The sequence below is a fragment of the Pelmatolapia mariae genome, linkage group LG3_W (assembly GCF_036321145.2).
Source record: "Pelmatolapia mariae isolate MD_Pm_ZW linkage group LG3_W, Pm_UMD_F_2, whole genome shotgun sequence".
NCBI lineage: Eukaryota > Metazoa > Chordata > Actinopteri > Cichliformes > Cichlidae > Pelmatolapia > Pelmatolapia mariae.
The window spans coordinates 87,860,310-87,874,681 of NC_086229.1; the positions used below are offsets into that span (position 1 = coordinate 87,860,310).

Genomic DNA, 14,372 nt, shown 5'->3' on the forward strand with positions numbered 1-14,372 from the left:
TGATGATGGGAACTTGTGGTAACATTTAGTCTTAACTGACATAACATATTGCATCTATAAATGCGATTAAAATGTTTACCCGTGACTAACTTTTTTCATTCAGAACAAACAGCATATTTCAGGTTAGGACTGCACAACTATTTTGTCCAATATTAAAATGACAGTTGTCACAATTATTCACAGATTGTAGTGGCAAAATGTGTTTTGATTGCACTGTCGTGTCAGAATACTGCTTTCACATTTACATTGTGCCACACTCATGTTAATTAATCTTCATAAATGAATGTCTGCAAACAAAAACTATAAAGTTTTCCACTCTGTTATTTGTACCTGCACAATAGATGTGAATAAAACTCAAACCTATATGAGCTCCTTCTGTGTTTCCCTGCAACATTTTGTGTAGATCTAATTCTTTGCCACATAAATAACCTTCTGATGTGTTTACAGTAAATGTATTTGATGTTAGCTTATTTTGTTACTTTTAGTGGGTCTATGACATTCAGTACCCAGTTATTATTATACCACTTAAAATGTTAAGTGTAAATCATCCCCAGCCCACAATAGTAGCTGAATTTACAACCATTTCAGATCTTTTTACACTTCAATGAGAAACCACCGATGTGTAAAACAGGTTGACAACAGAATGACGTAAACAACACTGCTGCAACATTGCAGCTCTGAGGTTTTATCTATTGTTTCTCTGTGCGGCCAGCAGGGGGAGGTATTCTGCTTAATATAATTTTTTAACATTAATGAAAACAGTTTTCTTGAAATTTGCAAATCTGTTATCTGCTTTTATGACATTTTTCACTGTGGATTACAACAACATCAACATTAGAAAATGAAATACATTTATAGTAGGTGATCATTAATCAGTGTTCTTGGCACTAATAGAGGGCCCCAAAAATCTAATTTTGCTTAGAGCCCCACAGAGACTTTGGCCAACCCTTTTCACAATTCAGCAGTTGTACACAAAATACAATCATCCATCCTTCCATCTATTTATTTTCTTCCGCTTATATAATTCAGGGTCACAGGGAAGCTGGATCCCAGTTGTTTTTCACACAGAGGGCCAAGCAGTGGAGGGAGCTGCCGACCTCCCAGTAATACATGTAAAAGCTTTATTTTATACTGACTCTGGTCAACTTTATCTATCATAAAAATTTGTTTGATGATCTGAAACATAAGTGTGGCAAATATGCAAATAGCTAAGACATCAGGATGGGGTAAATCCTTTCTCACTGCACTTCTGTTAGGCGACTGAATGAAGAGACAAAGTCAGCAGTCTGGCTATGAATGTCTTTAATGTTTCCCAGATCAGAATCACAGCATACAGTGTATAATAACTTCTAAAGTAAACAGAAATATCATCACCTCATTTATTTATATAATTTTACTTTACTTTTTTTTAATAATCATCTTTTTTTATTCCATTATTTAACATTTTTCTTCATCTCAAGTCTCGAGTTTCTGAGTTCAACAAAGAAAGTAGAAACAAGACAACAGGTGCAGATTTGCAATGGACACCAAGCTGAGGGTTTCTCTGTGGGTGTCACTGTCTCTGTGCATGTTTGACACTGTGGACGTGACACGGGATCATCCAATCATGAAGTTTTGCCTTGCTGACAGTTTTTGCGTATTGAAATAAAATAAATCCAGCAGTTAAACCACAGAAAGGACAAAGTGTGGCTCTAACAGCTGTTGAACACACACAGACTTTGATGTTCTCCACACGTCACACATCGCTCTGCACTTTTGGAGCATCCAACTGTTTTTCTGCTACATAACATCACTGCACGAGAAAAACAACGGACAGACAGACAGCACAGTGTGACACGAGCAGGTCAGACCACCTGTGTGATCTCATGAGTCTGTGAGGATATGAGGCATCTTATGGTATCAAAGCCCTGGAGTCTGTCAAACATGGCTACATGTAAACACTGCTACATGTTAGGTGAGCTAACATTTAACTGACTGCACTTTTTTTCAGTCTCAGTTTAGGTCATTTATGTCCTTACTGCGAATCACTGAAAGGCAAAGCTGGCTTTTATCGCTCTGATGTTACGCACATCATGCAGCACAGATTCATCTCTGATCACAAGACTCATATTTCAAAATAAAAGCGAGCTAAGGCTTGAAAAGAGGACGACGATTTTATGATAATAGCAGAGAAAAGAGCAACGAAAGGATTTAAAACTTGATGAAAATGTTTTTTCTCACTAGCAAATCCTAATAAACAGCATGACTGGCCCTCTGCTGTGAGGGGGCTTCAGTGGAGATGACTTCTGCTACAGCGACCTTCCTGCTACAGGATGGTCACATGATAACGATCAACGTTATGACAAAACTAAAATAAATGTAGAAAAAACAAAGACAAAACTGATCGGTGGTAAGGATGAACTCATTTGAAACCTCAAGCTAACGGCCATTTTTTTCTTCTCATTACAAACTGCACCTGTTGTCTTTTGTCATCACAAAATAAGCATATCATTCATTCACTCCAAAAAAACAAAAAACAAAACATAAAATAAACAAGAAACTTAATATTTACAAATATTTTGTCTGTTTTTTTTCTTACACTTAAAAATGTACAGTTCTGATCTTCTTCCAGATGTTTCGTCTCCATCCGTCTCCCAGGTTGGTATTTTCTTCTCTGTCCAGTGACCTCAGAGTGAGCGCTGAATGTGCCACAATGGCGCCCTCTAGTGTTAGCTTATAAAACAGACAAGGAGAAAGAACAGAGCCGAATGAAAGGACTCGTTTGTGTTCTCTCCTCTGCTGTAGCTGTGTGGTGCTGAGGTTAACTACACAACCCCTCGCCGCCTCCTTATACACAGGAGTGAGTACAAAAGGGTTCGTATGGACGCATCAGCTGGCCGTCCTTCTGCTCGACACTGTTAGCTGAAAGATGATGGGATCATCCTCTGTCCTGTATTTAAGGCTGAGAGTCTTTGTCCAGTCTCTTTTCCACAGCTACTGTCCACAGCACTAATCCACCTGCAGCACAGCCCCAGTCAGTTGTTTTATGATTTACATTGTGCACGTTTCCCTTCCAGTGAGCTTACAAAACCTCTGACAGGAGAAGTCAGGCATGTGTTCCCCCACCTCCCCTTTTAGGCAGTAATAAAATAGAAAACAAACAATCAAACAGGCTAAAGCTAGAGCACAAGCAAAGACAGCACCGGTGACTAAGTTCTCCCATACTGGACGTACGCTACCATGTGGGCTCAAACAGCAGCACATCAGCTCAGTTTACATACTGTTGACATCTTCATCAGAGGATCAGCAGGGAGCGCTGCTGAGCTGCAGTCGTCTCCACCAGAGTGACGGAGCAGGAATCACAAACAGCACAAACCAACCGTGTTGTTTCTACCCTGTTCAGGAGATCTGAGCCCCCATCCCTTTTTTTCATGTTGCAGCTCTGCACTGCAGGCCCTGAACGCCTCCCGGTTACCCTCAGTGTGCTTAGAGTTTAATTTACAACCGACGAGCTCACAGATCATCTGCAGGCAGGTGAATGAACCCTTAATGTGAGGATAGTAGCAGAGCTGAACTGAGGTCAGAAATAGTGAGGAACGGTGTCGACACAGTGAAGTCAGGTGTTTGGGAGATTTCCTGATTATCAGTTTGGGGGTGGAGGGGGTCGGTGTTAAATAACAAAGGTGGTGGAGGATGGAGAGAGGAGGAGGGAGGGAGCAGTGATGATATGGAGGAAGGTGATTGGTTAAGCAGCAGGAAGGAGCTCATGCTGGAGTCTGAGTTTTTACTGTTGGCCTTTTTCTGCTTTTTTTGTTTATTGTTGTGACGCGGGCCCGCCTACGCTTGAGTGATGCAGAGGTGATATCACACTCACACAGTGACAGCCGCTCTTACACACACACACACACACACACACACACACACACACACACACACACACACACACACACACGTCAGTCAGAATACACATGTGCCAGAAATAAGGGGTCAGACAGGAGCAGCATCAGTCTCTGCTCTGTTTTGTTAATAACGTAGAAAAATAATTTTGTACAATCAAGCTAGATCGACGGACGCTTTACCTCACGTACCCTAAAAAGAAAAAGTAGTGACAGTAAGATGAAGGGCTGCACATGACACCATGACTGAGTTCACAGCTGTTGCTTTGATTCTAACGTTTAAGACTTTTGGCATCGACTCCGTTTTAATAAATGAGTGCTGGGAGGCGTCGTTTGACTTCAGGAGCTCCTGCGATGCTCTTACTCTGCGGGAGAAAACCAAAAACCAAAAGTAGCAAACATGGAGCGATATGACTCGTTTAGATTTTGGGAAACGTGCATCGACAGGTACAGTGTCCTTTTCCCCGCGTCTTTAAAAATAATTCATGCATAGATCCCCCACTGAGAAAACCCTTTTATATACTTTCTCCTTTGTACACATTTTATATAGAACTATATATAATATCATTTCTCTATATCTATATTTTCAGAAAAATTCTTTCCACACAATAAAAAACAACAATGAAACAAATGCTTCAAACAAAACAACAAAAAAAGAGAAGATGAAAGAAGGAAAATCACGACTGAGGCCAGTTTGGCACTTTGTCATGAGAACATGACAGAACTCTGTTAGTTGACGGTAAATAGCGATACTCTATTTTTCTTTCGTTTTTCTTCTCCCTCGATGAGAAAGCAAACACAGCAGTACTTACTTGGCACCTAAAAATGCTGGTAGAATGAAAGATATCAGTGTTTTCATAGTTATATGTTTAGTGTACGCCTCCCCCCTCCAAACTGCTCAGCAGATCGGGAATTTTTAGAGAAGAGCAGGAGGGAGGCGTGTCACATGAGAGGAAGAGAGCAGTAATAAAACACGGATGTAGAAAAGAGAAGCATAATGTGCACATAACACACAGGAGATGGAAAAAGAGATGACGCCAACGTAAAAAGAGAAAACAGCGAGGAGCGAGAGAGCATTCGTCCCTTTGACAAATGTTGGAGGTCTTGAGCCTGGAAACAGCAGACCGTCTTTGAAAACAGTATCTTTGAAAGATCTGAGTCACCCACCCCACCCCCATCCCAAACTGCTCATCTGCTGCTGTACACTTCAGTTGCACCTCCACATGCCACCAGTGGAGGGAGCTGCCAAGTTTTACAGCACATGACGCAGCAGGTGTAGTTGCTTTTGGAGAAAGAAGAGAATAAGAGGACAGAACGAAGGCCCACGTCTAGAGGCCTCCCTTCCAGAGCGGTAGCAGAGCCAGTGTTCCTGGTCCCTAGGTGGCGCTGTGTCGGGCCTGTCCCTACTATACCCTGGTGGTGGAGTGGGGGTGGGGCAGGGTGTTGTTGTGGCCGGTGGAGGGGAATGTGTTGAAGGCGTGAAGAGGCTGCATGCTGGTGATGGTGCTGGGGATCATGGTGATGGTGTTTGGCGTCATCAGCGGCACGTCGTCAGGGGCGCGGCGCAGCGCCAGGGTGTAGTCGGGAGGGCAGGCGGGCCGCAGGATGTCGTGGGGCCGCAGGGGCTCCATGTCGTGGTGAGCGTCGTGCTCCGAGTGCTTCATCTGCAGGGACATGATCTCCTCCTCCTGGCTGTGAGCCAGGTCGTTGGCGGGGCCGCCCCGCTGAGGGGACAGCCGGTGCCGGCGCATCTCGTGCCGCTTGTCCCGCTTGTAGTAAAGGGCGGCGAAGGCCAGGATGTTGAGGAAGAGGAGCGACGCTCCAACCGCAACTGTCACGCTCAGTTCGGTGGAGTAGTCGCGGGTGTCTCCGGGAAAGAGGTCCTGGGGCGGGCGCTCTGAGCCCTCGGGCTCAGGATCTGACGGGAAGGTAGGGTAAGGATGACGAGTGGTTCGAGGAACGTTGTTTCTGGGCCTCATGGTGCCGGGGTCACGGCCTGCAGGGGAGCGCGTAGTGGTGGGAAAGAGCACGTCGTGCAGGCTGTGAAGATGAGGGACTAATTCCAGCCAAAAGGCCACTTTGTTAGCTCTGTAGTTGTCTCTGACACGAGGTTTCAAACCGATGTGAAGGTACTGCTTGTCCTTCGAGTTGAACTTGGTCCAGATGACCTCCTCGAAGCGGTTGGGCTTGGTATGAATGAACTTGGTGTCCTGAGGGACGGGCAGGTTGGGGTCCCTGGTGGAGCATAAAGGTTAAACGTTTCAGTTCAAAGTTATATTCAGTCTCCATTATAAGTAACATGTGGCATCAATACACTGAATACAGACAGGGGGCCCATTCTCTGTGCAACCTTTAAACTATCTAAGACCAACCGGCTGCTCTGGGATCTGGATGCTTTTGGTGAACCAGTATGTTCAATTCTTCAAAGCCACACGGGAATTAAACTAGCAACCCAGATTCAAGTATTCAAGAGGACTAGAAGGCTATAAGCATTTTAATTACAAATTCACACTAAAACAAAAAAGATGACATTAAGCTAAATCAGCCGGCAAATTCAGCCCATAATAAGCAGCTGCTATTATTGCACCACTATCATACTTTACTGCAACAGTTCTATGGCAGCATCGCCTGTTAGAGTGTTAAAGCAAAGCACATGACAGCAGCAGAAACACTTTAGTGTAGGATTTCTACCACAATAAACAATTCAATAGATCAAAGAATTTAATGTTTAATTAATTTAATTTAATGTAATTCATTTTGTAATTGTTTACAGCTCATCGCAAGAAACATTTCATTCTTAATATAGGCGCCAATAAATTACATATTTCAGTTTTTTCTTTGTACCTCTCTAGCAGTGATCAGTCAGGGGACCTGAAGGGATCACGATCACCGCACCACAATTTCTCTGTTCTTGAAAGGCTCTTCATGTTACATCTGTGTTGATCATTTTTGACAGAGCCTATAGTTAAAGCTGGAGCGCACGACCCTAAATCAACCCACAGTCCTGCTGATATAGGCTCAGTGTGCAGTGGGAAACTTCCCATGATGCATTGACTTCATCATCCAACTGTGTTTATATGTCGCTGCTACATTTCATTAACTTTTGTTTCTTTCTCCTGTAATTTGATTGTTCTCGCTCTCTCTTTAGCTCAGATTACAGATTGAATGATGTTTAATTTCTTTCAACTTCTTCAAAAAAATGTAAAATCTGAGATTATGTTTAATTTGGTTAAAGTGTTACAGAGACTGAGCCCTGAGCCATTTAAGTCCTGTTACGTGTTAACAGACTTAGATAAATTTACCTGAACTGTAACAAAACGGAAACACTTTGGAAACACATTAAAGTCTACAGCTAAATCAACACCTTTGCTCGATAAGCCTGTAGTTCTGTCAGAGAACATACAGTAACAGGTACAGTTTACACTGCTATGACATGAGGCCTACCCAGTCTTTGCGAAGTTAGTCCAGTAAGTCATGACCACAGCGCTCAGCATCACATCGTTCTTGGAGAAGTTGCACGGGAACAGGTCCGTGGCACCGATCATCGGTACGCCGAACACGTAAGGTATCTCGTCTCCGTGCGCGGCGTCGGCCCACTCGGGCCGCGTCTCGGTCTGGCAGTGGTGGTAGAACGTGTAAAAGTAAACTGGGGACTGAAACTCAGCATGGAGTTTGGCAGTGGCCACAGCTGGTGCCACCCACTGGTGGTCCGTAAACAGGGCCAACAGAGTCTTCCGCCGCATGTCGCCGTTGTCCCTGTCCGCCCAGTCTGTGTACATGAACTTAATGGTCTCCCTCAGGATGTCTTTGCCTGGTGAAGAAGCACAGGAGGGGAAGAAAGATAAAAGTGAAAAACTGCTAAGAGTAAAGTAACAGCAGTGCGAGACATTTTTTTAAGAGATCGGTCTGATTGAAAGATATGAAACCAAAGCACACGTTGGTGAGATGAACCAAGAGCCAGGAAGCGAGTGACAAATCTAGAGAGGATAAAAAGTCTTTCAGATAACAGAACGAGTGACAGGCAGTAGAGAGGAAGCATGACTGCATTATCCAAACATGTCTGTACTGTGACTGTGGTCCGGCTGTGAGGGGTTCGCAGGCCGATCTGTCAGAAACAACGACGCTGAGATTGGGAGCCGACTACCTGGGGGATGATAGCATTACTGCCCACAGAGCCTCAAAGGTTAAGGCGCAGACACGCCGTGATGTGGATGAGCTTGTCTTGTTTGATGCACTTCACTGGGCTCACATTTTACTGATTCCATTCTTTACTCGCATGTTTTAAACGCTTAAAGACAGGTTTTGATATTCTTTTGAAAATTCATGTGAACTCAAGCTGTCAGAACTGTAATGTATGCTTTGATAATTGCCCACATTTGTCATTTTGAGGATTATCCATTTGTTTTAATGAATACAGCAAAAAGAAAAAACTAACAAATCAACAAACGCGGCTCCTAATAAGACAAAACCTGATGATGCTGCAAAACGCAGTTAAGTGAGAGGAGGCTGTAAAATGGAATAACTGAAAAGTGGCAGTGTACAGAGGTGGCGTCCTCACCCTCTGGGTATCCGTAGAGGTTGTCAACAAAGTTGGAGATGGTGTAGTCGAAGGCCGCAGCTGAGATGCCGTCGTTGTCCTCACTGTCGTCCACAAACTTCAGCCCCTCTCCCTGGTTCACTCCTATCAGGATGTCATAGTTTAGGAACTCCCCCTGGTGGAGAAAATAAGGAAGAACATGCTGAGTGCTGGAACAGAGCCTGTGTGCATCACAAGTCTACAACAGGAAGTGCAGCTGAAACACAGCTTTGGGAATTGGCAGCATTTCATTTCCCAGTAAACAAAATAAAGAATAGCTGTTGGCATGAAATTCCTACTATAAACTGTAAATACTGCAATATATGCAGGGTTCATACACATTTTAGGGTCAAATTCAAGCACTTTTTAAGCACATTCAAGGTCCATTTTCAAGCTTTTCCAGCACATTACCAAAAAAAGAAAGCATGTTTCACTTTGCATCACCTCAGTAAGACCATGTAAACATTTAAACAAATCATCTCAGGTCGACTTAAATGTCTTTTGTTCCCCTTTTGTTAAAATAGAAAAATGCACCACACAAATACAGTGAAAAAGGAAATGGTTGCCTTACATGCATATAGTGTACAAGCCCAAAAAACACATTCCTCTTAAAAATTAAGACGTGCAAATGTGAACAAATCAACTTGTTAGAGATATTCATCTCCACTGTAAATAAACAACAACCCAGAAAACAGGAAAACTGCACCAAACACCACAAACACCAACAAATTAATGTCTTCTCATCAGATATTGATGCTTCTTTACTGTGTGACACAAAAAAAAATAGGAGACAGATGTTTGTTTGTTTGTTCTTTTTAATTAGTTAAACACCCACGCCCAGAAAAATGGGGGCATTTCATTTTCGAGCAGGAAGCTCCCCCTTTTTGTTAAACCCTTTAGATGATGAGAGTTTTTTAATTAAATGCATATTCATTAATAAATATTCCCTTTTATAAAAAGTAGGATAATTTAAAAAAAACCTTTTATTATAGCTCTATTGCGTAGAAAAATAACTGTCTTGTTTTCTGTTATATAATATTAGGGATGTTTGTGACAATTAATTTCTTAATCGGCTAGACTAACCAATAGTCCACAACTAGGAAACACTGAAATTTTAAGTTAAGCTTGAAAACAGTTTAAAAAAAAATACCTCATTCCAAAATGTCTTGTGACAATCTGATTGGCTTAGGGAGTGATGATGTCATAGGGAGATCTTAAGAATCTTAAGTCCTTTGATGTTTTTCCTTAAATAGGGGTGAGACACAGCAAGTTTTAGTTCGTTTCAGCAGCATCTGTGTTTGCAGCCTACAAAACGTTCACCACAGAAACATTTGGAAAGCTCTTCAAAGTCATCGTATAGAAACTCCAACATGTTTCCAAGAAACAAACAAGCAATTCAAAAAGATTACGCCGCCTCTCCTTCCTGGCGTGGCCGGCCAATTCCCCCAAATGGCGTCTCATCCTTCCAAAGGGCATTAGAGGAGAGTAGGAAGGAAAACTACCTTCTCCAGAAAAAAATGCAACAAATTGAAGACGAGAAACTTCAACTGGAGGACAAGTGTAGACGAATGGAAGCCCAAAATAAAGAGCTGGAAGAAAGACAACAGCGCCAGCCGGACATAAAAATTATTAATGAGGGCTGGGGAATAAAGTTTGCTCAGGCCCGAGAGCAGATTGTGCACCTCATTAAAGAAAATAAGCAAAAGAGCGCGGAACTAAAAGAAATGACCAACCAGCTCCAAGACAAGAAAACCATGACTGATAAGATAGAATGGGACCTCCAATACATGGACCAAATGAATCAGCTGCTCCAAAGACAGCTCCATGAAGCTGTGGAAGAAAAGAAAGAAATCCTCCAACAGAAGGAAGAGCATGACAAAAAACAAAGAGATATGCAGCGTGAACTGAAGAGCATGCAGGTAAAATACCAAATGCTGAAAGAAAGCCTGGATGAAACACTGCGCCAAAATAAAGACCTTCTTCAACAGAAAGAGCAACAACAAGAAAGACTGAAAGAAGGAAAACGTATTGTCCAGGACTTTGAGTCTAAAAATCTAAAACTGCAAGAGTTTTGTAATCAGCTGGAGGACAAAGCAGCTAAAGTGGAAGAAGAAAAGGAGAAACTGGAGAAACGCTGCTCACAGATGCAGAAAAGGATCGAGCAAAATGCGAGAAACAACTCTGAGCTCGTTAAGGGGATTTTGGTGGAATTCAATAACTTGAAGCGTGAAAACACTCAAATGCAGGCGCAAAAACAACAACAGGACAAAATACATGAAGACCTGCAGCTCACGCTCCAAGAAATCCAGAAAAGAAACGAGCAGTTAGAAGAAAAGCACAAAGAAGTCCAACAGAGAAATGCAGACATGCACAAGGACAAGCTGATACAAGAGGCAACATCCAAACAACTCAAAGACAAGCTTGAAGAACAACAAGCAACATTAGAAGAGGTGGAACAAAGATGCCAGAAACTTGAAAAGCAAAACACAGAAACAATCGATGAGCTGAGAAATCTCATCCTGGAGAAAAAGGCGCTCGTGGAAAAGTGCATGAAAAAGAAGAAAAAAATGGTTCCGCTTGTTCCGGAGGAGAGACGCTACTGCTTCCTCACCTGATGTAGCCTCATCTTGCTCCACCTCTGTTCAGCCCCCCAACCAGTCCCGGCAGTTGACTGTCCCCTCCTGAGCCTGGTTCTGCCGGAGGTTTCTGCCCATTTAAAGGCAGTTTTTCCTCTCCACTGTCGCCAAGGGCTTGCTCAGAGGGGATTGTTGGGGTTTTCTCTCCTCTACCTTTTTTCTTCATTTACTTGTTTAACTTTTTTCATTATTACTTCATTTTACCTTTTTTCTTCATTTACTTGTTTAACTTTGTTCATTATTACTTCATTTTACCTTCTTTCTTCATTTACTTGCTTGTTTATCTAAATAATAAACCAATTAAATTTATCCTTTGAGTATTTTACGTCTCATCTTTACAGAATGTTTCCAAAACATTTTCAAACATTCAGATCTGTCTTTTATTTTCTTCTTGAAACCTCATAAATGGTGAACTAAAAACCCGGAATATGGTTTGAAACATTGTTTCAGCTGAAACCGGCATAACATGCTTGTGTGTGTGTGAGACAGGTGTCAGGGTATCACTAGTTAGGTCATCATGTTTAGGCTCATTCACCTCAAAATTATTTAGGCCAAATATTTAAAACAGTGTCATTGCATACACATTTTCAATTCACTTCAATCGCACAAATGCAGAAATAATTATTTGCAGTATCTTATTTATTATGAGAATGTCATGACTGATCATTTGTACCTACACCACCAAACATGGGAGCAAAAGCGAGGAGATCACGTTTAATCGGTTATAAGAAAAGGTCAGAAATATAAGTGCCGACATGAGCAGTGTCCACAGAAACCTCTGAATCTCAGCTCAAAGCTCATATAAACCATTTCTACAACCAGCAAACAAAGCAAAGACACCAAACAGTTAAAAGAGCAGTGACGTCACCACAAATCTTTGGTCAGGTAATATCCATACTTTGATTTTCTGGAGTTAAATGTGAACCGAAGCATATTTTCAAAGGTGTTTTATGCTATAAAATACTTTTAAATAAAATCATCTCTAATTAATTAGGTGTGGGAAATAAAAAAATCTATTTTTTCTATGTTTGAGTCACAGTAACTTTTAGTTACAACACTTTCAAGCACATTTAAGAACCACATTTGAAATTCAAGCACTTTTCAAACCTTGAAAAGACAATATTAAAATTCAAGCATTTTCAAGGATTTCAAGAACCCTGTATATGACTCTTAAGTCCATGATCTTCATCATATTGCTTGTTCTGCAGGTCACGGCTTCAAGTCTGCAGTGTCGATTAATGCATAGAGCTGCAAAACTCACACTTCTTCCTCTCACACACACAATATGTCACTGTAGTGATTTTCACGTTACTGCTTTCTACACACCTTTTGTTTGATTGTTTTCACCTTACATAAAACACTTCCCCCGTCTCACAAAATGACTTTCACATTAATGACACTGATTGCATCTGCAACCTCTTCAAAATGTAGCATTTATTTAATCAAATTATAAAACTTTTGAAGAATCTCTTTTGTAATTAAAAATCCTGGTCAACCAGCAGTGGTTACTCACAATAATAATACACACAAATCAACTTCTTCAGTTTTTCACTTAGAAGATGATCCAAAATACCATCTGGATGGATGAATAAAAAAGAATAATAATTTTTTATTCTTGTCACATGAAAATATTCCAATCGAACTGAGAAGAGAAACCCGCTCTTTGAAAACCTCGACAACTCTGTCGGCTTTGAATGACAGGATCACATCTTGCTGCTTTAAGGTTCTGTTCCAGCTTAACATTTTCCAGGTCTGACTACATTTAGCTTATTTGCTACTGTGTCTTGTTGCTTCCTGTTTTATTTTGGTAGCGATTGTTGGAAGAAAACTGCTCTCCCAGTTAGTTTTACTTGTCCCAGTCAGATCGTTCTTTGTCTCTATAGTTGTGTCTCTTCTTTGCGTGTACTTGTGTTTATACTTTTCTTTAATAAAGTCTTATTTGTTTGCTTTTTGGGCTTCTGGCGAACGCTCATGACATCACAAGAGAAACTTTTCAGTGTGTCTAAAGTATACCGCCCCGATCATGTACATCACCAACACTGCAGTTATTTTCTCTGCTTTACAGTTTGGTTAGTTTTGGTTTCACGTCACGGCTGATCCCAGGAGTTCTCATCACTTTGCTTGGATAATAAAACACAACAGAGATGTGCAGCTACTGTTATCAGACCCTCACCTGCTGCATGAGAATCTCTGGATCATCAGGAACTACGTCTCCGTCCACAACAGGCCCAAAGGCGATGTGATAGCGGGCCGGCTGGATGTCTTGGTCCACCAGCTCTCTGAAGTTCTTGCGCCTCAGGCAGTCAACGAGGTCAGCCGTCTCTGCGTAGGTGCAACCCACCTTCCGTGCCAGGATCTTGGTGTACTTGAGGGGTTGGTAGTTAACGGACCAGCTGGAGATGGCTGTGCCACTCTGCGCTATGGCCCTGTGGAACAGACCTGAAAGGAAACGTGGGAAAGAGGGACGTTTTGGTGAGGTTCAGGGCAGAGGGAGGATGCTTGATGTATAAATCACATAACTTTCTTTCTACTACAGAACTTGATTTAAAATAGAGTTTTACAATTTTTCCTCATCACATGTTTCTCACTAGAGAAAAGCTGGTAGACACAGGATGGGACTACAGACCCAGAGCATCACTGACGGAGCATGCTTTGGAGCTTTAGCTCCAAAAAGTGGAGGCAGGACTGGGAAAAAGCTCATCTGAGATGTCAAAAGATCTATTTTTTCCTTTCTTGAGCTAGCTGCTTTCCCCCCCCCAAGCTTCTCTTTGGATGTATTTCCCCCTCTCTGTCTCCCTCTTTCTCTCTCTCTCTCGTTTAGTTCTGGCTGTCCTGTGCTGTTTAAACCACTCAAGTGGCTCATTAAGGGGGCCGCCTGGCTCTCTCTCGTTTCCTCCCGAGCTCCCTTTTTTCTTTCTCTCCCTTCTCCTGGGCCGAAGATTGGTCAGTTAATTATTAAGCAGAGCTGCAGAGCCTTCTTTCCCTGGGAAATCAATTATAGTAAGAAGTACCTTGGAAACAGCAATACCTACATATCTGCACCGAGAGAGGCTGAGGAGGGGAGGAGAGACGGATAGAGAGGGTATATTTTATTCGTCTTCAAAATCAGTTTCTTTGTCACTCCTTTAGTGCCTCTTGCCTTCGCTGCTTGAAACCTTGCTCTACTTGGCTGCCGCTTTTTTCGTATTTTCCATTTCAAAGCATTTTATTCACTCTTTCTCCTCTTCAGCATTATTATTACATAGTCTCCTGTTTCTCATCCTGTCCTTGTGTCACTCCTCTTAA

At 42.1% G+C, this 14,372-nt stretch overlaps 1 protein-coding gene across 3 annotated transcripts in view; it reads right to left on the bottom strand.

The window, feature by feature from the left end:
- Positions 1-1,292: 1,292 nt before the first annotated feature.
- Positions 1,293-14,372, bottom strand: part of LOC134624973 (neuroligin-2-like) — a 234,804-nt gene continuing 221,724 nt past the window's right edge. For all 3 annotated transcript variants that reach the window (XM_063470221.1, XM_063470220.1, XM_063470222.1), the window contains 4 exons: positions 13,261-13,526; positions 8,434-8,587; positions 7,320-7,686; positions 1,293-6,110 (listed from right to left, as the gene is read on the bottom strand). In XM_063470221.1, coding sequence (XP_063326291.1) covers positions 5,282-6,110; positions 7,320-7,686; positions 8,434-8,587; positions 13,261-13,526 — 1,616 coding nt within the window. In that variant the 3' untranslated portion in view covers positions 1,293-5,281. The remainder of the gene's footprint in view (positions 6,111-7,319; positions 7,687-8,433; positions 8,588-13,260; positions 13,527-14,372) is intronic.